Source organism: Mus musculus, chromosome 5 (assembly GCF_000001635.26).
Source record: "Mus musculus strain C57BL/6J chromosome 5, GRCm38.p6 C57BL/6J".
Taxonomy (NCBI): Eukaryota; Metazoa; Chordata; class Mammalia; order Rodentia; family Muridae; genus Mus; species Mus musculus.
In genome coordinates, this window is record NC_000071.6 from 144,189,709 (window position 1) to 144,212,886 (window position 23,178).

The window sequence follows — 23,178 nt, forward strand, 5'->3', positions numbered from 1 at the left end:
GTTCTCTCCTCCCACTTTGTGGGTCCCAGGCTCCTCAGTCTTGGCATCTTCCCCTCTACCCATAGGCATCTTACTGCCCCATAACCTTTTATATTGTAATTCCCTTGTAACCTCGGGAAACCAAGGCAGGAGCTAGCAACAGATAGGTAGACATGGGTGGCACCCCCTTGCACCCCATTTCAGTAAGGGGAGACAAAAAGAGGAACAGCCCTGTCCTTGAGCCCTTAGGACTAGCAGAGTCCGCTGGAGAAACCAGGGTGCTCCAGGGCAGGGAAGGAGAGAGCTTGCCAGCTTCGCTCAGGGAGGTGGATGTGGTTCCTGCAAGACTATGCAGGGTGGCTTATCCTAGACTCTGTTCTGACTCTTAACCCCAAGGCCAGGTGTCCTGGCCAGATGCGATCCGGGTCCCCCCCCCCCCCTCCCCGCCCTGGCAAGTCCCCAGAGAGGTCGCCTGCTCTCAGAACTGGAGGGAGGGAAGGGAAGGCGGGTCCGCACGGGTCCTCAGAGCGAGGGGCGTGGCCGCAGGTGCCGCCCTGGCCCCTCCCAGCGAACTCATTTACATGCTTCCCGCAGCCCCGCCCGTGGTGGCTAAAGCTACGTGTCCTTGTCCCCCGTGGGCAGCCTCTGCGCGTACGGCCTCGAATCCCCAGGTAAACCAAGGGGTTGGGGAAACTATATAGGACTGCTGGGAGGGAACCCCAGAAGCTTGATCAGACGCCTGGCAGCTGTAGGGGAAAACAGACAGACAGATGGGATGGTGGCTTCCACTCAGACTGGCTGGTGCTGTCCACGTGGTAGAACTGGGGGCTGCTGCAGGGCCTTGGCAACTATCAGTCTGACCTGTGAGCTGTCCTGCGTGCACTCACTGAGGTTCTGGTTCTGATCATGTCTGGACCTGTGTCATGTCCAGCTGTAAACGTGATGTTTAAAGGGTGCTGCCTGTCTGGGACAAATGACAGTGTCGGGGGGCGGGGGGGACCCATAAGCCAGGGTTGGGACCTGTTCCTGGGTGGTTTAAGCAAATTGTCAAGTACGGAGGCTCAGGAGGAGCAGGGGACCCAAAATGGGTTCCCAGATAAGTGGGGAGGGAAGAAGGGATGGTAGGTTAGAGAAAAGTGGGTCAGTGTGAACTCAGCCAGGGCTTTGGGAGCACAGGTGAGTCAACTCAGGGTTCAGTGTGGACGGGAAGCGCCTAGGTGTCCACTAAGCACCAGTGGTCAGCTGCACTGGCTAAGGAAGCAATGAGACAGCCATGCCGCGTGTCCACTGGCCACACTGAATGACTGCAGAGGGGCTGTGTTCTGAATTTCAGTTGGAAGGGCCTCACCCAGCCACCACCTCCTGGGAAAACCAGCCTGGAGCTATGAAGACCAAAAACCGGCCCCCTCGGCGCCGAACACCCATGCAGGACACAGAAGCCACCCCAGGAGAGCAGACACCTGACAGACCCCAGTCAGGCTCAGGGGGGTCAGAGCTGACAAAGGGTCTCCGGAGCAGGACAGCGCGTGCAAGCGGAGGTCGGGGAGAGGTCAGCCGCCGGCGACAGGGGTCTGGTGGCCGCAGGGAGAACAGTGTTCAGAGGCGGCTGGAGAGCAATGAGCGAGAGAGGCAGCGGATGCATAAACTCAACAATGCCTTCCAGGCACTGCGCGAGGTCATCCCGCACGTGCGGGCTGACAAGAAGCTCTCCAAGATCGAGACCCTCACGCTGGCCAAGAACTATATCAAGTCGCTGACCGCCACCATACTTACTATGTCCAGCAGCCGCCTCCCGGGGCTGGAGGCACCAGGTCCTGCGCCAGGCCCTAAATTATACCAGCACTACCATCACCAGCAGCAGCAACAGCAGCAGCAGCAGCAGGTAGCTGGGGCCATGCTTGGTGTCACTGAGGACCAGCCCCAAGGCCACCTGCAACGCTACTCTACACAGATCCACAGCTTCAGAGAGGGGAGCTAGCACGCGCTTCGGGCTCCGGGGCAGGTTGGCAGTGAGGAGCCTGCCTGCTCTTCTCAGCTGTTGTCCCTCTGTGCTGCAAGCTCCAGACTGGTAATGACACTAGTGAGGTCCCTGAGGGGGTTTTGTTGTTGACATAAGCCCTCTCATGGCCCAAGCTGGCCTTGAACTCCTGATCCTCCTCACCTCCATCTTCTCTAGGGCTGGGATTACAGGCATACATCATGACATGGTGCCACGCTGGGGACTGAGCTAAGGGCTGTGTGTGTGCGCACTAAGCAAGCTCTCTAGCAACCGAGCTGCATCCCCAGCCCAAAGTTGACTCGCAGTAAATCCATTTTCCTTGAAACTCAGCTCAGACACCAGCATGTGGCAGTTTTTCCTAGCCACCCAGGGGACAAGGGAGTGATCTGGGCCTTCAACTCTCCAGGGAAAGCCTACCTGTCCTTGCTGCCCTTTGACCAAGGATGCACAGGGGTGGGACAGTTCTTGCCTTCCTTAACAATTGCATGTGTGGTGGCTAAGGGACGACTCCAGGAAAAACTTGACTTACAAATGTCCCTGCGACTGCTGAGCCTAAATATTGTGGGGCTATGGGAAACTGGACCCAAAGTGCCACTCAATCCCTCAGGGAATATACAGCAAAGCCAAGATGGCGTCTTGTTTCCTCATTTTATAGGATTCCCCTGGGCCCAACTCAACAACTGGAGTTAAAAAGGCCTAGCCAGGCCCAATCCATAGGACTTTAAACGAGATCTATCTCTCTCTCTCTCTCTCTCTCTCTCTCTCTCTCTCTCTCTCTCTCTCTCTCTCTCTCTCTCTCCTGGAAAAGCTGCAGTGGCCTAGGCTGTGGCTGACTACTACAACCTACCCCAAGGATATGAGGCCCTGTGTAGAGACAAGGCAGGCCTTTATGTAGAGGACCCTTGGGCCTCCGTACACGGAGAGACTTGCCCTGGGCCTCTTATAGACTTCCCATGGCGCCCCCTCTCCATTACAGGGGTATACCTCGTGCTTGGTATCTCACAGTGTTCTTGGTTGGCCCCTGGGCTTAGCTCTTGGTACCTTTGGTGTTTTCTCTGAGGTGGAAGCTGGAGAGACCGGCATGTCCCTCCCCCAACCTGCTCATTAATAAGGAGGGTGAGTGGTTGGCAGCCAGGCAGCCTCAAGCCCAGCTTCCGTCCTGGGGCGTTCCTGCCCCACTGGCTCTGCCGGGCTTCACTTCAGACTACTTTGCTGTCACTTGTCCTTGGCCTCTTCCTTCCTCCCTTGTCTCTCTGCCCAGAACTGACCTGGAGTTCCTTGAGGCCCATACACCCCACACCCACCTTTAGAATGACAGGAGTCTCTCTCTATGTAGCTCAGGCTATCCCTAAACTGATTTTTTTGAACGTGTGCTTGGTCCATCCTCCTGCCTCAGCCCCTCCCTCTGCCCCAAGTGCTCTGAACACAGGATAGGGGGAGAACCCTGGTACCCGAAAGAACTAGATAATAGATACACTAGGCCTGGGGGTGTTGGTCTCCTTATCCTGGTGAGACTTGATTTGTATAGCTTTCCAGTCCTGGTCTGGTCCCTTCCTAGATCGTCCGTAGGTCAGGTAGAGACTGGGGGGCCTGTGTGTCTGTTACTGGGGACGGCTACTGGGAAAGGTCAGGGAATTTGCCAGTGTGAGCGGAGGCCAGGCATGACTCCAAGCTGGAAAGACAAAGCCCAGATATCTACCTTGCTATGGGGGACTTGCCCAGTGGAAAGCAAAGGCCTCTGCCGACAGACAGACCTACAAACCCCATGGCTGGCTTCCGTATGAGCCAAGGCCAGAGCGGGGCTCCTTTTGTCCAGCCAAACCTCTGCCCTAATGCCCGGCTGCCCTAATGCCCAGGGCTGTCCAGGGTCTCTGTTTGGCGGGACCTCAGCCTCCTGGCTCTTTGTCCCCCACAAGCTGCCTTTTGTATACCCCTGCTTCCTAGGGGGTGACATGGGCCTAGCTGTCCAGTTCTTTACTGGTGACAGGCAGGACCTACATGTCCCTTGGCCACATTACAAAGGATCTTTAGAGACTCCGGTCCCGTTAGGAGTCTGGGATAGCAGGAAGCCCTATTGCTCTGTCTCCCTGTCCCAAGCCCAGGGTGCTCCTTCTTTTGGAACTGGAGCGTAGGGTGACCTCTAACTTACTCCGTGGGGAAGGATGGTGAACTTCCGCCTCGATCTCGTGTGCTGGGACTGAGGTATGTACCTCCACACCCAGTTTAGACAGTGCTGGGAACTGAACCCGGGGCTTAGAGCATCTTCAGCAAGCCTCTACCGACCAATCTATGTCCCCAGTGTGCTCTCTTCTGTCCTACTGGGTAATGGGGCTGAGTTTATTCAAGCCCCTGGGCAAGAGGGCTGGAGCTGCCCGGGACACCTAGGCTCTGGTGTGGGGACCAGGCAGAGCCTTTATGAAGAGGACCCCTGAGCCTCTGTACATGGAGAGACTTGCCCTGGGCCTCCAGATCTCACCAACCTCACGTCAGCACAAGCAGAGAAACCTGACATGTGACGCCTCAGGAAAAAGCCATGAGAAACAGCAGGGCCTGCGCCTTGCCTGTCACCTCAGTGACAATGTCCCTTAAGTGACCTGGACCCGCTATTTTTCCCCTAGTTCCCTGAGTACTAGTAAAATTGCCATCTGTACCTGAAAATGAAGACTTCACAGCCATTGTACTCTGGTCCTAGGAATGGGTGCCCAGAGACCTGTGCCTCTGTAACACAAATGTCCAATAAAAATCTTGTCAGTCACGCTGTGGTATAAATTTTTATTAAATAGAACATCTGGGGAGTGTAGACAGTTTGGTGCCACTGATGGAGTGAACTGTTGTTGGTGCTCAGCAGTGAGAGGGTACGTCACCCTGGTGACACCCTGGCGGTGCTCAGCTGAGAAACATGTGCAGAAGAACACAGAGGTCACGGCCGCTGGGGACAGACCCAGATGCCCCCTTGGGACCCTGACACTGACATGAGGGCAACCCCTTGATGCCTCTCTGCACGTGGGTGTGTCTGCTCTCACCTCTGGAAATTCGGAGGACATGGAGCCACTCATGTCCTTGGGATGGGACCCCAGAGTAGTGTCCTCTTAGCTTCTGGGGATACCCCTCCTGTCCAGGACATCAAACGGGGAGGATTCTGGGACAAACCAGTTAGGGCTCTGTCCTGTCTCTAAATAAGTAGAGTCGGGCTTGGCTCTGGCCCTCCTGAAGCACGAGGCATCACCTGCTGGGGCACACATTTGCCATGGGCCAGTCCCTCTCCACAGGACACAGATTTCTTCCTTCAAATCCAAAGTGCAGGCTGCCTCCACCCAGACCTGGCCATCCTGCAACACAGTCCTGCAACACAGTCCTGTGCAAGCAGACCCTGCCCCCTTCCTGAAGGAGGGACGACACTGGAGTTCATAATGCTGACTCTTCACAAGGGAACTACCTTCCAGTGCACCACGGGAGGGAGCCCCAAACCTCCAGGATAAGACCTGTACCCATCTTGGTAGATTGAGGCGGGGTCTTATGTAGTCCAGGCTGGCCTCAAACTTATTATGGAGCCTGAGGATACCCTTGAATTCCTGATCTTGCCTTCACCTTCAGAGTACAGACATGGCGTGCCTGGCGTATTTATCTAGATTTTCTTTTTTTTTTTTTTTTTTTTTTTTTTTTTGTGACAGTCTTGGTATGTAGTCCTGGGTAGTCTCAAACTCACGATCCTCCTGCCTCAGTTTCCTGAGTGCAGGGCCTATGGGCATCCAGCCCTTTGCTTAACTTTTGAAGCAAAACTCCATTTGGAAAACCTGCTGAGGAGTGACCCGACTGATGCCTGGAGACCTGAACCCCACTGTTATTTTTCCTAGAGGTGATTTGGGGTCTCTAGGTGTGGAAGGGTCCTCCCTGCCTCTGCCTCTCTAGGGCCAGAATGTATGGAGGGCTCTGAGTTCCTGGCCTGGAAAGATGGGAGGTATTGCAGGCAGGGACCGGGGCTGAGGGACCCAGACAGTAGTTACCACGGCTCTTCCCCGCAGCATCCCTCACAGACTCAGAACATGAGTGGGAGCGGCCCCCCGCAGTTTCACACCTCTGGCATTTTGCCAGTGCTGCAGAAATGGCTGACTCTGACCTGACTCCTTGGGTGTGGGGCCCTGGGTGATGCCCTCCCATACAGCACAAGAAAGATTTCAGTTCTGGTTCTGCAGGCTCAGACCATCCTTGCCTCCAGGTGAGGAGTGGCCTCAGCAGCAAACAGGACCTGGACCGCGGGCCTCCCGATCCCTGGACATGTTCCTTGGGACCCTGGTGGCATTGGCCCGGACAGAGATGTGGTCCCAGCCTCCCTACAATCGGAAAGCCATGTCACTTAGGATTTAAGTATCCCACCAAAAGCTCTCCCACAAACTCCCATGCATAAACAGTGTGACAGAAGAGTCCCAGATTTCCACTGCACTCACGCCAATGCCATAGTCCCAGCCCTGTCCCTTGGGCTCCCGAGGCTGGACACCCATGCGACGACACACCGTCCCCCGGCTCAGGCCATGGCTCCCCTGGACTTTGTTGGCAATCACCCAGACCTGGAACAGACTTTTGTTGGGGCAGCTGGATACAGAAGGGGGAGACCAGAGGGGGGACCCTTCTTCCCACGGCCAAGAAACCTGATCTCCTCTACCTCACCTGGTCCAGGGGTCCCACAGACACTTTGCGTACATTGTTGGATACATGCTCCCAGCTGGAGCCCTGCGGGTAGCTGGGGGTGATCCCTGCTCGGTACCACAGGTTCCCTGGGGAGGGAAGCAACCAAGGTCATCAGACAAGTCCTTTTGGCCCATCTTGGCGTGCTGTGGGGTCAATCCCCAGCTTTCCTCCCCTCCCAATCCTTCACACCCAAGAGCTCTCTTGGATGACCTACAGCCTGGAGCCTGGGCTACAGCCAGCCCTGTCTCTCTGTGTGGTCGGCTCCATAAACATCCCTCTGTGCCTTTCGGGGGCTCACAGCCCTAGCCTTCCTGCTGGGGCTGAAGCTGAAGACAAAGGATGTCTTAAGCAAATGAAGAGAGATTTGCTCTGGAGGCAAATCCTGGACTCTAAGACTGGCTTTTGTTGTTGCTGTTTGGGTTTTTGTGGGGTTTTTGGTTTTGTTTTCTTTGTTCTTTCTCAGTCTCAGCCCAGGCTGGTTTCGAACTCCTGATCCTGTTGCCTCCATCTCCGGGGATTGAGATTACAGGTATGCATACCACACCACACCCAGCCCAGGCAGTGCTAGGGACTGGGCTCAGGGCTATGTGTGTTTGAGGGGTCTCACTATGTAGCTCAGGACAGCCTCAAACTTGATCCTTTTTGACTTAGCTTTCCCAGTACAGGATTATAAGGCATGCCCCCACCATACCTGTCTTCAAAGTTTGAGACAGGATCTCCTGTGTTCTAGGCTTGCCTTGAACTTCCTATGTAACTGGGATGGCCTGAACGTCTGATCGTTCTGCCTCTGCCTCCCAAGTGCTAGGATTACAGGCCTGTGCCCCATGACACCTAGCCAGCCAGCCATCCCCCTCCCCACCCCACCCCCACCCCATCTCATCAATGCGATCAGTACAGTCCTGAGAGGAATGGGCCAGGGCCCTGTGTGAAGTGACACCAGGGGTGAGGGGGGTGGGGGGTGTCAGAGATGGCCAGTAGCCAGCCCTGTGCTGCCTATGGGGCTCCTGTGTTCCACACACAGGTGGAATTTTCTAGATGATGTTGTGACCCTTCAATACAGTTGTGGTGACCCCAAACATAAAATTCTCGTTGCTACTTCATAACTGTAATTTTGTGGTTATAAAGCATGGAGTTATTTGGGATCCCCGATGGTCTTAGTCACGACCCATAGGTTGAGAACCACAGTTCTGGATGCATCTGGGCCTGGGTGTCACAAACTGAGTAAGGCTCACTCTGAGCGGATGCTTCTGGTTTCATGTAGGGGTCTCAGGGACTTTGCTGTTCTGACTCGGTCCAGGCCCTGGGTGGCTTCTGACAGTCACGGCTTAAACTGAGCTCCAGTATCCTGTCTCCATGGTGAAGACGATGCAGGAGGGTGACCTTAACAACCTGGACACTTCTAAAGGATGCTTTGAGAAGGGGTGACATCCCAGTCTACTTATGGCCTGGTCATGATCCAACTGTATAACCGTGGGGCCCTATCCTCCCCTGTGACCACGCAGACACTCCAATAACTTGCCATTTTCGTCCAAGGCATAAACGGATGTCTGGCCCACAGACACCTGTGTCAGCTTCTGCTTGGGAGGGGAGGGGATGTGGTACCAGCAGTCACCTGTTGGGAAAGCTGAGTCAGGAGGCTACCGGGAGACCTCACACCTGTGAGCACAGACCCAGGCCTATCCAGTGCTCTAACGCTCTGAGTCCCTGCAGCCAGCCCTCAACCCCAGCTGAACAAATGTGTGGCTGGGGCTCAGTGTATGAGATGAGGGTCATGTAAGGCCACCTCAGGCTCTGCCAACCCCTCAGTATTCCAGGTTTGCCCAGGGTCCTTCAGGGGTCCAGCCTGGGTTCTGATATTAAGCCCACTGCATCCAGGTGACATGAAGGTGCCCAGCCTGGATAGGAGATGAACCCAGTGCCTGCCCTTCAATTTCCTGCAAATCCTGGCAAAGAACAGAGCAGAGTAGCTCTCGCCCCCGAGATACCACAACTCAGGAGCCCTCCCCAGGGGTGATGTCCCAGGCTGTTGCTGTGTGGATGAGTTGGCCTCTGGTGGAGAAGCCCAACTCCTACCAAGGACTGTTCCAGAAGATGCCCTCTGAACTGAATAAGCAACATGGCCATCTTAACAGAAACCCCCGCTTCCACCAGAGTAGGGATGTGGGGGATAGGTGTCACTCACCAGCTGGCTGGGAGGGAGACACGGAGCCCCGGTAGAATGCAGAGCCATCCCTGGCCACAGCCCACACCTGATAGCAGGCTCCGATGGAGACAGAGGCGAAGGGCTGGTCAGTGCCAACATGCAGCCAGGAGGAGCCCTGGAGACGGGTGGGTGAGGAGATGCAGAGGGGCCAATGGGACAGTCTGCCCTCTCTCTCTCCTCTGAGGCTGAGACTCAAAGCCTGCTTGAGCAGTGAAGGGCGTCAAGGGCCTAGACTGGTCTGACACAGCCCTAGCTACAGTGTGACCGTGGCCTACTGTTGAAGGCTTGGACTTAGGCTCAAAGGAGAGATAACACCATGTGTACCTCATCAAGGGTGCTAAGGAACCCCCATGCCACCCCTATGCCTCCAGGCCTAGAGAGATGGCAACCCTCCGTGCCAATCTCATCCTTGGCACTACCTGCCTCATTTGGATTACATAGGATGTTCTGCCACCCATTCTGGGCAGGTCTGAGGAAACCTGAGGCCAGGTGCCTCTCAAGTAAGACTACAAAACCAGGGACAATCCCAAAAAGCAAAGGGGCCGGTGCTCACCGCGGGGTTGAGTTCAGACACACCCAGGCGGCACAGGACGTCCCCCTTGTCACTGACGGCCCATAGTGCAACATTGTGCCCTCTCCCGTCAGCATGTGCACTCTCTGGGATGATGGACACGTCGCTGAGGGTGATGGGGGCCACCTCCAGCCACGGCCCACTGGTCACCAGCTTGCATTTTCTGTGCAGGGAAACGTGCAGAAGCTGAGATGGACCGCCCTGTCAAGGCTAGGGGTAGATGGCAGGCTTCTGGACTGGGGGAGGGGGCGGGGCACCCAGTGGATGGGAATGGTAGATTCTCCTCTGTCTGCTGCCCTACCCCCCCCCCCAGCTCAGCCTCCAACCTATGGGCAGAGTCCAGCCAGTGACATTTGTCTTATTTGTTCTTCAGAACAAACTTCAGAAGGCAGAGCGCGAGGAGCCCGCAGGCATTTCCTGGGCTGACATTTACTTTGACTCTGGTTTCTCCCTCCCTGCTTCTTTCCTGGGGACTTAAGTCAGAGGCCAGCAGTTCTGGCTCAGGAGAGACTAGTGTCCCCTTCCCTGGGCGTAGAGGAAGAACAGGGCCTGGCCCCGCCACCCTGAGGGTCCTGTCTCTCACCTGGCCCAGCACCTTCTCCTGACAAAATCCTTCATGGTTTTGTACCCATGGTAAGAGCTGACAGAGGAAGAAGAAATGGTGCAATCAAGTTCACTTCATGGAACATTCTAGAGAGTGAAACTGCATACATTTTTCTCAACTCTCAGTCACACGAGCAGAGGATTAGCTGTGGCTGTGTACAGTCCTCCTAGCTGCCCCAGTGTGGTCAGGGGCTGAAATGTAGCTTTCAGGGGTCCTGAGGCCTGGGCACAGTAGCTGCCATCCAGAGTGTCAGGCTCAGTGGCCCCAGGGCCTGACCCCTCCCCAGTTACTATCAAAGTATGCTGGGGAAAGGGCAGTCTTCAGTCTAGTGGAGGGCTGGAGAGTCTGAGAGGCTGCCTCCGGGGATAGCCTGGACTCTCGCCCTCGTCTGCTCAGAAGCCACCCAGATGGAGCCCGGCTTAGGTTCTCCTGGTTCATTTGTCTTCTGACCTCTGCACTGTACGGGGCCTGAACCAGCCTCATGGGCTCTCAGTACAGTGTGATAGCCGCCAGTCTCAACTTCCTGACTTGCCATCCTCTTGTGTTTGCACGTGTCTGTGTGCACGCACATGTGTGTGTACACGGAGGACAGCCTTGGCTGCCATTCCTCAGGCATTCTCTACCCCACCCACCCCCACTTTTGAGACATGGTAGCCTGGTTATGGGTCCCTGAGATCCTCCCGCCCCCACCTCCCCAGAGCTGGGATTACAGGCATGTGAGTGGATTGACCGGATCACACCCAGGCCCCATGCTTGCAAGGCAAGTTGCCCTTTGCCAGCCGAACCACCTACCAGGCCTAGCATACCACCTGCTTCACCTTGTGCCCACTTGCCTTAGCCTGCCTGACTTGCCAGGATACCTTCTGCCTCACTCCAAAGGACGCCTGCTGCCCCCCTCCAGCAAGAATAATTTCCCTCCTGCTGCCCTTCCCATCGCCCGCCCGGCACACACTCCAATCCTGAAGCAGCAGCTCAGAGAACAACATTGGGGCGGGTTCTGCTAGTCAGCCAGGCTGGGCAGAGGGACCCAGCCCCAGAGGCTCAGGGCACGGAGAGATGCTCACGCGGGGAAATCGCTGGCATACTGCCATCCTTCCTGATCGGTGCCTCCGGGGACACTGAAATCCACATACCAGTCAGAGACCTGGGAAGAGAGGCTCAGTGTGAGTCACTGAGCCTCACACACACATACCCAAACCCACAGACCAATTAGAAACCTGGGGGATAGGACCCTACACACAGAGAGGGAGGCAGGACTCACCCAAGTCCACTGCAGCGATGGGGGTTTTGTGCCGGCCTTGGTACATTCTTGTAGTCCCGTGACATCACTCCACATGAACCGGTCAGTGGGCAGACCCCTGTAGGACAACAGATAGTGGTTGATGGCAGAGGAGTCAGAACATATCCTGCCCTGACACTCCTGGCAATAGGCTCACACCTCATGGCTGGGGACATGGCAGAACTATCTGAACAAGCCACCTCTAGACCCACCAGAATTCTCCCAGGGTAGAGAGACCAGCTGGAGCTACCCTGTGTTGCCATAGTGCCTGGGTCACAGCAACCAACCCACCTACTGAAGCCAGGGCTCACCGTGTGATCTGCGAGTCAGCTTTCCCTTATGCCTCAAACCCTAGGATGCCGCAGCCCCTCGCCCAGTAACCACAGATGTGACCTTAGCTGGAAATGATGGTTTATCGTTTGTTTTATTCTGAGACAGTTTCTCTATATAGCACCTGGCCAACCTGAACAAACAGATAGCTAAGAGTTTACCAAACTGTCCTTTTGAGCATTCCCGGAAGTTATTTAGACCATGAAGGCTCTGACATAATCTACTGATGGATTCAAGATCTGAGGTGACATTCGGGGAGCGGGGCTTGGTAGGAGGACCGAGGTCACAGGGAATGTGTTGTCCTGGTTACACCTTGCTGAGGACTCCTCCCGCTGCCTCTCTGCTTCCTGGATCCAGGAGAGCAGTCTTCCTCTCTCTACCCTTCCACCATGACACCCCACCTCCGCACAGACCCAGAAGCAATGCAGCCAGCAAGGACAGTAAAAGCTGGACGGTGGCCCACACTTGTAACCTCAGCTCCTGGGACGCCAAACTCCAGTGTCCACATAGCAGGTTTACCGAGACATGTTGGTGTCCCACTATTACAAGCTGCGTGTGTCGGCTTCCGTGTGACAGTCCCTAAGTGGATCTGGGGAACTGAGACTGCCTGCTGATAAGATTTCTCTAAAGGGTTTTTGCTTTTGTTGTTTTGTGAGAGAAAATCTTTCATTTTATCGTCCTGAAACATATGAGGTGGTCCAAGCTGGCTTGAACTTACAAAGATCCTCCTGCTTCAGCTTCCTGGAAGGACAGGAGCCACTCATGGCAGCCAGCTTAAAAAGTCTAGGGAAGGGAGACTAATTTTAAATTTTTAAAAAATGTATTCCTAGCTGGGCAGTGGTGGCGCACGCCTTTAATCCCACTACTTGGGAGGCAGAGGCAGGTGGATCTCTGAGTTTGAGGCCAGCCTGCTCCACAGAGTAAGTTCCAGGACAGCCAGGGCTACACAGAGAAACCAACAAACGAACAATTGCATTTTTAATTGAGTATGTATGGGGGGGGGTTGTGTTTGGGTGTGTGTGTAGATGACTGTGAAATCCAGTGTGGAGGCAGGCGTTGGGTCCTCTGGTGATAAAATTACAGGCAGTTGTGAACTGTCTGTGGGTGCTGGGAACCAAACTCAGGTCCCCTGCGAGGGCATTATGTACCCTTAGCTGCTGTGCTCTCTCTTCAACCCTTAGATTAATAAAAAATGTTACATATGTGGATGTGTGTATGCCTGTGTGTGTGAATATGCCATGTGTGCAGTATCTGAAAAGGCCAGAAGAGGGCACCAGATACCCTGGAGCTGGCACCAGAGGGAGTCAGGTTAGCAGCTGATACGGCAAACAAACTCAGGTCTTTGGCAAGGGTAATTTCGCACTCTTAACCACTTAGCAATCTTTTTATGGAGATGCGGTCTAATAATAAAATAAAGAAAGGGAAGCGTCTGGAGAGAGAGGGCACGTGATAAAATGCTTGTCTTGCAAGCGTGAGGAATCAATTTCAACCCACAGAACCTAAGTGAAAGAGCTGGGCCGGGTGAGAGATGGCTCAGTGGCTAAGCATGGCTTGCTCTCCCTGAGGACCTGAGTTTGGTTCCCAGTTAGGAGGCTCACAACTCCCTGCAACTCCTGCTCTGAGGATCTAACACTCTTCTGGCCACCACGGACATCTGCGCTTATACACACCACACCCACACCTACACACACACACATACACACTTAAAAACAAAATAAATCTTAGAGGAAAAAAAAAAAACTGGGTATGGTGGTATGTCCTTGAAATCCCAGACTGGGGAGGTACCGAGTATACCTGAGTGTGATCTCTGGCCTCTGCATGCACATGCACACACACAAATGTGCATGGTTCACATGAACACCATGTACACACACACACACACACACACACATACACACATACACACTCCTAAAAAACAAATGCCATCCTGTTACTCCAGGCTGGGGACCTGACACCAGCTCCAGGCTATGCTGAACACTGCAGTCAGCTTTCATCGGGTCTGTGGCCTGGGCTGGACAGCACCCTCACCAGACACCCAAGCCACTCACCTGCTGGTATAGCCCGTGACAGGGTTCCAACGCTGGTTCTCATAGATGTAGACACTCTTCACATCTGACTGTGTGTAAATGTTGCTGGTGCTACTGGCCAGGCCTAGGCGTGAGGGGACAAGAGGCTGCTGGCACCCAGGCCATATTAGCGCCGTGGCTGCCAGGGACTTGGCCTTTCTGCCTGAAGAATCTTGGCCCAATGGAAAACACACTGGGAGGGCAGACCAGAGCCAGGGCAGCTGAGATGGGTTATTTGATCTTAGAGGGACCAGCTTTGCTTAGGTGTCTCTACTCTCTGTGTTCCTTAGCTTCTCTGGGGCTGCATGGCTTCCATGGGAGCAATCTGCCGCAGGGTGTCACTGCATGCCCCAGACTGGCCTCAAACGCACAGAGATCTGCCGGCTCCTGCTTCCCAAGTGAATGAAGGCAGGCTACCCCACCAGCCCCCCTCTGTTCTGACTGAGGCCTCGTCTTTGCCCTGCTGTCTTCTCTCTCATACCCAGCAGGTGCCTGCCTGGCTCACCTTATTAGCAAAGCTACCTCGGCCCACACATATAACCTCTGAGAGCCTGAAAGTCCTCGAAGGCAGGACAAAGACCAGAAGTGGTTCCTGCCACAAGGTCAGGGAAGCTCTTGGCCTGTGAGACTGTAGATTCCTGTGGTCTTAGTGAACCACAGTTCTCCAGGGTCAGATGCAGCCCCACCCTAAGGTACTGTATTAGGACTGTGGCACAGAACAGTCTATCTCAAAGTCTGCTTTTGTCTCTACTTTCCACCCTAAACTTGGGGATCCCTATAGTTGGGGGTGATTTGCTCTCCCTAAAGACTCTGGGATTTGGCGCAGTTGGGAAACAGGGGTTCTAGAGCTACCTGATGCACCCTGTGGCTTCATCTATGAAGTGAGGTGCTGAACACACTAGAGGACCCTGAGAGCTGCTGTTCCCGAACCTTCAGCTTCCTCCGTTCTGCTGCTGGGATCCCAGAGGGCATTTCAGAGGCTAGGCCTATTCTCTGGGTTCTTGAGCCCCGTGAATTGGCCTGAGACTGCCCTCTGTGGAGGCTGGCAGTGGTGAAGGTCACCTGTCAGCCAGCTGTTAAGTGTCCGCGCTGGGACAGCAGCGCTGGGAAGGGTAGCCAGGTGGGGATTAGGGGAGCTCATGCCCAGAAGGTTCTGGGAGTTAATCTGGCCAGGCTCAGGTGCTCAGAGCCACCCTCACCTTGGAAGCAACCGCCGCCATAGCCGCCCGTGTACACCCAGGCCGTGTGATCATAGCCAATGCCCCATACCACGCCTCGGCTGTTGGCCTCTATGATCCGCAAGTGGCCTCCCATCTGTCGCCAGAACCTGCAGGGGTGATTAAAAGCCCCTTAGCCCCATTGTTCCACCAGTCACCCACCCTGGAGTTAGACCTCACGTGGTCAAATACTACAAGTCTGAGCCCTCCAGGCCGAAGAACAGACAACCCACTTGGCTCCTGTTTGAGTCAACCAGTTCTGGAGAGGACGTGATACAAGAGGTAGGGTGTCCCTGAGAGCTTGTTCCCCTCGCCCCCCCTGGGCCACACTGACCATGGGGCAAGACAAGAGTCTAACCCACAATGGTCCCCTCTCAGAGCTGGGAAGTGGAGTCGGGATTAGTCAGTGTGCTAGGTGCAGCCAGGCTTAAAGGTCAGAGCACACAGCAAGGAACGTGCTGTTTAATCCTCTGCGCGAGGGACAGAGGGACAGCGTAGCCAGCTGGCTCCCAAGCCATCCCAGGGAGGCTACCCAGGGACAGCCACCTCCTACGCAGGAGACCAGGTTGGTTTTCTGTAGGCTCTGCCTCGGCCACCAGGAGGTGAGAGTGCGCATACTTCAGTCTATGATTCTGGGCTGACTGTGGTCACCTAGAAGTCAGAGTTCCTACCTGTCCCTTTAGAATTTCTTGTATCATATCTCACGGATCCCAGGCTGTCCTCAAACTCACTCAGTTTATGGGGTGCTGGGGGATGAACCCAACGTTCCTAACAGATTAGGCAAACACTCTTATTCTTATTTTTTTTTTTCCTGAGACAGGGTTTCTCTGTGTAGCCCTGGCTGTACTGGAACTCACTCTGTAGACCAGGCTGGCCTCAAACTCAGAAATCCGCCTGCCTCTGCCTCCCGAGTGCTGGGATTAAAGGCGTGCGCCACCACTGCCCAGTTAGGCAAACACTCATAACAACAGAACTACTCCCCTTGCACCATGGTTTTAAATGCCCCAACAGAGGAACTCTGGCTCCAGGATCCCCAATATCCGAAGGCAATGGGTGCCCATCCCCCCTCCCATGAGCTTGTCACTACTCCACTCCAGAGACTTTCACCCTTAAGACACACACCAAGCTCCTCCCTCTCCTCTCTGCTTCCAGGGCCCCCATACTGCAGGGTCTCAGCAGAGCCCCTGGGTTCAGATAAAGGAGATGTGGTTTCTCTGATCTGGCCCTTGAAGCCACTTGGGGCTGGGACTAGATCCCATTAACCACTCCAAGTACTCTAGCGACTCCAAAGCTCCTTGGTGGGTACCACTGATCTCCAAGCCCAGCCTCAAACAGGCCCAGTGGGTTTTGGTGTCCAGAAAAGCATCTAACCACCTTTCTGGCTAGTCAGTGAGAAGCTGTGGAGTGTGGGTTCAGGTCCCACTAGGGGACCCCTTTTCAGGAACACAAGCTCTGGGGTCTGGGCTGTGTGGAGAGGAGGGATAGGGTACCAGGTCCATTTAGGGCACAGAGGCCCACTCACATCTGGTCGCAGGGCAGCAGGCGCTCACGGGCTTCCAGGTCTGGGCTGGGCTCGCTCACAAAGATGTCACCCTTGCAAGTGACAGACCAGATGGCCTGCGGGGATGGGCGTCCATGGACCTTCCGGCTCTCGCAGCAGGACAGGCTAAGCAGGGCGAGCTGGCATGGGTACAGAGCCGGTCAATGCTGGGCAGAATGAGGCCTGGGTGCAGGTCTCTTCTCGCTAAGCCCATGAGGACCCCCGATCACTCACCCAGTCATTCATGTCTTGCTCTGTGGCGGCAGCCAGGCGTACGGGCCACCTCTGTCTCGTCCTCTCGGGGGTGTAGAGGGCAAAGGAGTGCTTGGCCTCATTAAGCACAGGGACCAGCACGGTCACCTCATTCAGGAACACGTGTAGGTACTGTTTGGATATGGGGTACACAGTGTGGCTGTCACCCAGGGTGAGGTACCCTGAGCTACATCTCCTCCCCAGGCCTCAGGATCCAAGGGCTGAAGCCGTACGTGATGAACAAATGCTTTGGGGCTGAAGATGAGGCTCAGCTCAGAGAGCGCTTGTCTAGCAAAGCCCGGAATTCAATCCCCAGCCCCAGGCCGCATGCAGCCAGGCACAGCATGGTGGTGCATGAGAGCCTGTCTCCCACCTGCCCTTCCTAAAAATAAAACACCGCTTTTGGGAGTTGAATGCCTGGCACACATCAACAAGTGAGACTGGGATTCATGTTCTAGCCTCCTCTCAAAGGCCAAGAGTGACTCAAACATGTGACCCCGTGGAGGCCAGCTTGGTCTACAGAGTGAGTTCCAGGACAGCCAGAGCTACACAGAGACACTCGGTCTCAGGAAAACAAAACAAAGCAAAGCAAAACAAAACAAACAACCCCCACCCCCAAATAAATCAAAACTCAAACCAACCAAACAAACAAAAAACTGTGACTCAGCATCTGGACCACTGATGTAGGAAGACATGAGTTCAGGGCCATCCTAGGCTACATGGTGAGTCCCAAACCAGGTTAGTTAACTTAGTGAGGCTCTGTCTCAAAATAAAAAAGGACTAGGAAAATACACAGTGGTATTTAGATTTTTTTTTTTTAAAGGAAGCTACTCTCAGAGGGGTGTGGTCTGGCTGGCATGTCCCCAGCACAGGCACACACACGCGCGCCCAAAAGGTCTACTCTGGGAAACAGTCCCCTGATGACCCTCCTCCCCTGACAAGTGCCTCCCGCCCCGTACCTTCTTCTCCTCATGGACCACATAATAGATGAAGAGGATGCTGTCTCGAGCCCCGTCGTGCCCTGTGAACTGCTCCAGGGCCACACGGACGTCCACCCACTTGTGGGGCTTCCAGTCACACCACCACTGCAGGGCCCCCGTCTTCACCCACACTGACTGTGGCACGGTCAACCAAGGACAACCAAGGACAGAGGGGAAAGGTCACAGGCAGCTCTTTCCCGGAGCCCAAGAGCCATTCTAGCCCTTGGCCTGTGTCCCTCCTTTGCTCTGCGTTCCCGGTTCTCCATCCTCCCGGCTTCCCAGCTTCCATTACTGATGTCAGTGCTGCAACAGGACACTAGGTGGCGCCAGAGATGTAGCTGTATTACCAATTTCTCGGGGTATCCATGTCCTGGATAGGGAAACTGAGGCTCAAGGAAGGGGGTCACACCTGGCCCAGAGTCAGAGAGGGAGTCAAAGCTGTCTCTCAAAGTCTCGGGCTGAGTGCACCGGCCCACTTGGGACACAGGATAGGAGCTTGTGGGCCAGCCTAGGCTAAGACTTCTTTCCTGGACTGACTGTGACCTCCAAGACTGGGTGTCTACCTCCTAGAGTATGAGGCATACCATCAGGGTAGCCCTTGGAGAGAGTAGTGGCCAATGTACCGGTCTATCCTGACTAGCTTCGTCAAATATCTGAGCTGTGTGTTTAGGTTCCTGGAAGATGCCCACTTCAGGTAACCCAATCTGGAAACTCTTTCACTGAGTCTAAACCCTGTCAAGGTGACTGGCAAACGGGCCATCACAGGAGTGGAGGTGTGGGGACATAAGGTAGGCCGCTTTTGTCTTCCCCTTCCACGTGCACCTCCCTTTGAGGATTCTGGGTTCCCAGGGCCCACATGGTGTCCTGAAGATGGCAGAGTCCCAAGAAAAGCCCTCCAGGACAGAGGAGTAAGCCACCAACTTGATTCTTTAACCTTGGGACTGCCCTGGGGTCTGGAAGCCCCGCTGAGGGTGTGGGGCCAGGGCTGGCATACGGCAGTGCGATCACTTAACGGGGCAGGAGCCAGCTGAAATGCTGAGTGCCCGTGACCCTAGCACTCGGGAGGATGAAGCAGCTGGATGACCAACATGAGGCTAACCTGGGCAACAGTGAGTTCAAGGCTAGCATGCGGGCGGGGAAATAAAGAAAACATTCCAAACAAACAAACAAGCGGGCCTACCTGCTCCACGGCCTGCTCGTAGTGCCTGAAGCTCTCCAGCTCCCGCTTGGTCCTTTCTGTGAGTTGCTGGAAGATCTGCTTCCTCCAGGCAGCCGTCTGGGCAGGGGTGATGGACAGGGACAGCGTCTGCACTGAAGGGGACAGGCCTGCAAGAGGCCAGAGCCTTAGGCCGGGTGCCATCCTGCCTGCAGCTGGTGCGGCTCCCCACACCCCGATCCCTGTGATGGCCCGTCTGACAGTCACCTTGACAGGGTCTAGACCCGGTGGCTTAACTAGACTGGCTTAACTGAGGTGGGCGGCCCCGTGCCACGAGCTAGGACTCTAGCCTGAATAAGGAGAATGTGAGGTACACCAGCCTTCACCGCAGCTTGACTGTGGATGCGCCCCTCCATGATGGGCAGGATCCTGGACCTAAGCCAACAGGAGCCCTCCATCCTAAACATTTCTCCACAGTTATTTTGTCCCAGCAGTGAGACAGGAACTGCAACAATCTCCAAATCAGCCTGGTTTTTCCTTCTTCCTTCCTTTCTTTTCTTTCTTTCTTCCTTCCTTTCTTCCTTCCTTCCTTCCTTCCTTCCTTCCTTCCTTCCCTCCCTCCCTCCCTTCCCTTCCCTTCCTTCCTTCCTTCCTTCCTTCCTTCCTTCCTTCCTTCCTTCCCTTCCTTCCTTCCCTTCCCTTCCCTTCCCTTCCCTTCCTTCCTTCCTTCCCTTCCCTTCCCTTTCCTTCCTTCCTTCCTTCCTTCCTTCCTTCCTTCCTTCCTTCCTTCCCTTTGTATATGTGTGGACGGACCATGGGAAATCTCAGTCGTTTTGTGTCTCAACCTTTTTTTGTTTGTTTGTTTGTTTTTTGTTGTTGGTGGTGGTTTTTTTTTTTTTTTTTTGAGACAGGATCTCTTGCTAGGCCCAATAGCTCGAAATTTTAGCTGCCTGGCCAGCGAGCCCCCGGCACTGAGGTTAAAGGTATATATTACCATACCCCACTTTTGTGAGGGTTCTGGGCATTTGAACTCAGGTCCTCATGCTTTCAAGGCAAGCGCTTTACCCACGGAGACATCTCTCTGGTCCCAGCCTACGTGTTCTTGCTAGAAGGTTGCAACCTCAAACTGTTCCGTGAACCTTCCTCCCTGAGCCAAAGGCTGGCCCAAGGTCTTAGTAAGGGTTGTTGGGCATCACAGAGTCTTGAGGCAGGGGGTAAGCCAGCTGCTCACCTATCCACCACGCACCCAGACAGCCACGGGGACACTTCCGATCCACCAGCACCCTTACCTGACTGGATGGTGAACCACTTAAGTGTAGAGCCCGCCTCCACTGCACATGCGCCTCCAGACACCCAGGCCCACAGAGGATGATCATCTGCCCCGTACGGCTCCTCCATGCCCATCGGGAAGAGCCCCAGGGAGGAGAGGCCCGCCGTCTCGGGAAAGCCAGCAGCTGGCTGGTTAGACACCTTCTTGGGCTCCTTTAGGTCAATGTTGGTCCAGGGCAGCTCAGCTGGCGTGGAGGCAGGGCCGCGGCATTCATCAGAACGAGAGGTCTCAGGAGCCTTTTCTTTGCCTTCAGTCAGGCAGGCGTTCTCCGTGGAGTGATCAGTGTTCCCGCTGGTCTCGTGGCCCTTGGACAAGCTCCCTTTAAGGTTTGTGGAATTGTCCAAAGCTTCTTTGGGGAGAGGCTGTTCGGGGCCCTGTCTCTCAACTTCCAAGGAGGCATCGGTATCACTGGGTGCCGACTCTGTACCACTGCCCCTCACCTCGTCGCCGAAGAAGCAGCCAGCACTGGGGACAAAATAAGACAAACTTTCACTTACTCGTGGAAGATGTGTTTGGCCACTGTGACTAACTGTGTGAACTCAGGCATGTCACAAGCTCACTGAACTCTAGTCTATTATTGCACCTGTACAACACACACGGGCTCTGCTTCTCGGGGGCTGAAAGACCCCTTCACATCCCAAACCGAAGGGCAGAGGTGTGTGTATTTGTTGTTTTTAGATGGGCTGGGGATGTAGCTCAATTGTAAAGTGGTTGCCCCGAATGGATGAAGCCCCGAGTTTGAGTCTCAGCACCCCATAAAACTGGGAATGACTGTGCATGCCTGTCACCTCAGTGTGGAGGAGGTAGAGGCGGGAGTTTGAGGCCATCCTCCGGTACAAACACAGGCTATATTCTTTGTTGCTTGGGACTCACCCTGTAGCCCAGGCTACCCTTGAATTTATAGCAATCCCAAGTGCCAGGACTGCAGGCATGTATCACTACATTCAACTGAAGCACTTTTCTGGTTTGTTTTTGAGACAGTGTCTCATGTATCCCAGGGTCTCAAGCTCATTATATAACCACAGACGACCTTAAACTCCTGACCCTCCTGCCTCTGTCTTCCAAATGCTGGGGTTCCAGGTGTGCACCACCATAGCCAGTCATGTGGAGTTGAGGATGGACCCCAGAACTTCATGCTGGAACTTCTTTGGTCAGAGGTAGTACCCTCAATACATGGACCAACAAACAGGCCTGCCTTCAATTTCCGGTCTTGACTTCCCTAAATGATGGACTCCAGCCTTCAGGATGAAATAATCCTTTCCTCCTCCAAATTGCTTCTGGTAAGAGTGCTCTCACCACAGCTCTCGACGGAGGTAATAATGTCTGTAGACCGCCTAGCTACAGAAGCTTCTGTGGGGACAAAGTCTCCCTGTGCAGCCCAACCTGGTCTGGAACCCACAACCCTCTGAAAAAGACTAATTTTCTGCAGGTCATTGGCACACATCCCACGAGGCCACACAGTCCGTCCCACCCAACTCCTCCATGCCCTGCTGCCTTGTGTCACCTGAGGAGACTGGACGAGCTGCCAGAGTGTGACCGGTCACTTTCTCGGCCCACGACAATGGCCTTCCATGTCTTCCCGCTGAGCTCGCTGGGAGTCACACCCTGCCGGAAGTATACGGCTCGGTCCTCACAGCTGATACCCCAGACCTAGAACAAACAGGGTGCTACTTAGAGGCAGCTGGGCACATAGTTGGACTCCTACCCCTTCCACAGGTGCTGGAGAAGGGTAGAGGGTCCAAGGATGCTCAGCGGGGCGGTAGGACAGGTACGCAAATGCAGGCAGAAGTCTCCTTAGCATGACATGGGAGCATGCTTGAGGGTGTGTGTCAGGACCAAGGTAGCCACTGGGGATGGCAGGTGACTGCAGAAACCCAAGGCAGGAGAAGGCAGCTCCCCTCCCCCAACCAAGAGAGGTCAGAAGAGGTAGTTGGGTCCCCTAGAGCTGGAGTTACAGACAGTGGTGAGCAACGTGGTGCTGGGACTCGAACTTGGGTCCACTAGAAGAGCAGCCATTGATCTTAACCACTGAGCCATCTCTCCAAACCCAAACTTCTTTACGTTTTAGAAAGAGTCCACACTGTCAAACTGTACAGATGATATCCATGAGAAGAACGTGGTAGCACGGTCAAAGGGAGGTAGCCCAGTTGTGTCACTTAGTGATCCTCCCGCCCCACAACGGTTTTCTGTTCCATTTGTTAGAAGCAGGGTCTCACGTAGCTCAGGCTGGCTCAACAATCTACCTTAGGATGACTTTGAACTCTTTCTTTTCTTTTTTTTTTTTTTAAGATTTACTCATTTTATGTGAAGAGGGCATTGGATCCAATTACAGATGGTTGTGAGCCACCATGTGGTTGCTGGGAATTGAGCTCGTGACTTCAGTGTTCTTAAGCCCTGAGCCATCTATCGCTCCAGCCACCCTACGATTTTCAACGCTGACTTCCTGTGTCTGGAATGCATACCCCACCCTTCCTCACGGCAGACAGCCTTGGAGGTCCTTAATGAAGTAACCAAGCCAAGTAGGGGCTCCTGGATTCTGGAATACCAGTCCCCCGTGCACCCCCCAGGGTCCTCACTGTCCCCATCTGCAAGCCCTTCTAGGGAAGAAGAGACAGTGGCACGGCGGGTGGACAAGTTATATCTTGAGTCCCATGAACCACGTGCACATCTACCTGGTCATTCAGCCCCACGTTCACCATGGTCATCTCTCCGACCATCTCGATCCAGCTGGTGCCACAGGGGTTGTGAGAGTTGACACCCCTCCGGAACCACACCTGGAAGATCAGAAAGAAGCAGGTGTCCCTGGAGAGTTTTGGAGACAGAGGTACAGGTGCGCGCGCGTGCGCGCGCGCGAGTGTGTGTGAGTGTGTGTGTGTGTGTGTGTGTGTATGTTTGTGTGTGTGTTTGTGTGTGTGTGTGTTTGTGTGTGTGTGTGTGTGTATGTGTGTGTATGTGTGTGTGTGTGTGTGTGTGTGTATGTGTGTGT

The 23,178-nt window shown here is 54.6% G+C and overlaps 2 protein-coding genes across 5 annotated transcripts in view; one reads left to right on the forward strand and one right to left on the reverse strand.

The window, feature by feature from the left end:
* Nucleotides 1-577: 577 nt before the first annotated feature.
* On the forward strand, nt 578-4,733 carry Bhlha15 (basic helix-loop-helix family, member a15). Its single transcript, NM_010800.4, has 2 exons — nt 578-650; nt 1,313-4,733. The coding sequence occupies exon 2, from the start codon at nt 1,364-1,366 to the stop codon at nt 1,955-1,957; it is 594 nt and encodes a 197-aa protein (NP_034930.1). The 5' UTR covers nt 578-650; nt 1,313-1,363; the 3' UTR covers nt 1,958-4,733.
* Nucleotides 4,734-23,178, reverse strand: part of Tecpr1 (tectonin beta-propeller repeat containing 1) — a 29,174-nt gene continuing 10,729 nt past the window's right edge. For 2 of the 4 annotated variants that reach the window (NM_027410.2, XM_006504864.4), the window contains exons 8-25: nt 22,865-22,966; nt 21,697-21,842; nt 20,152-20,657; nt 18,887-19,032; nt 17,686-17,841; nt 16,709-16,858; nt 16,457-16,614; nt 14,917-15,044; nt 13,700-13,802; nt 11,304-11,400; nt 11,107-11,186; nt 10,022-10,078; nt 9,421-9,601; nt 8,847-8,982; nt 8,184-8,276; nt 6,644-6,750; nt 6,424-6,543; nt 4,734-6,309 (exon numbers count right to left, since the gene is read on the reverse strand). In NM_027410.2, coding sequence (NP_081686.1) covers nt 6,208-6,309; nt 6,424-6,543; nt 6,644-6,750; nt 8,184-8,276; nt 8,847-8,982; nt 9,421-9,601; nt 10,022-10,078; nt 11,107-11,186; nt 11,304-11,400; nt 13,700-13,802; nt 14,917-15,044; nt 16,457-16,614; nt 16,709-16,858; nt 17,686-17,841; nt 18,887-19,032; nt 20,152-20,657; nt 21,697-21,842; nt 22,865-22,966 — 2,568 coding nt within the window. In that variant the 3' untranslated portion in view covers nt 4,734-6,207. Of the gene's footprint in view, nt 6,310-6,423; nt 6,544-6,643; nt 6,751-8,183; nt 8,277-8,846; nt 8,983-9,420; nt 9,602-10,021; nt 10,079-11,106; nt 11,187-11,303; nt 11,401-13,699; nt 13,803-14,916; nt 15,045-16,456; nt 16,615-16,708; nt 16,859-17,685; nt 17,842-18,886; nt 19,033-20,151; nt 20,658-21,696; nt 22,281-22,864; nt 22,967-23,178 lie in introns of all 4 variants that reach the window. The other 2 variants (NM_001356993.1, NM_001356992.1) reach the window with 2 other exon arrangements.

Bases quoted from the DNA above. Each gene is read 5' to 3' on its own strand.
- Bhlha15 (NM_010800.4), top strand. From the start codon at position 1,364: ATGAAGACCAAAAACCGGCCCCCTCGGCGCCGAACACCCATGCAGGAC.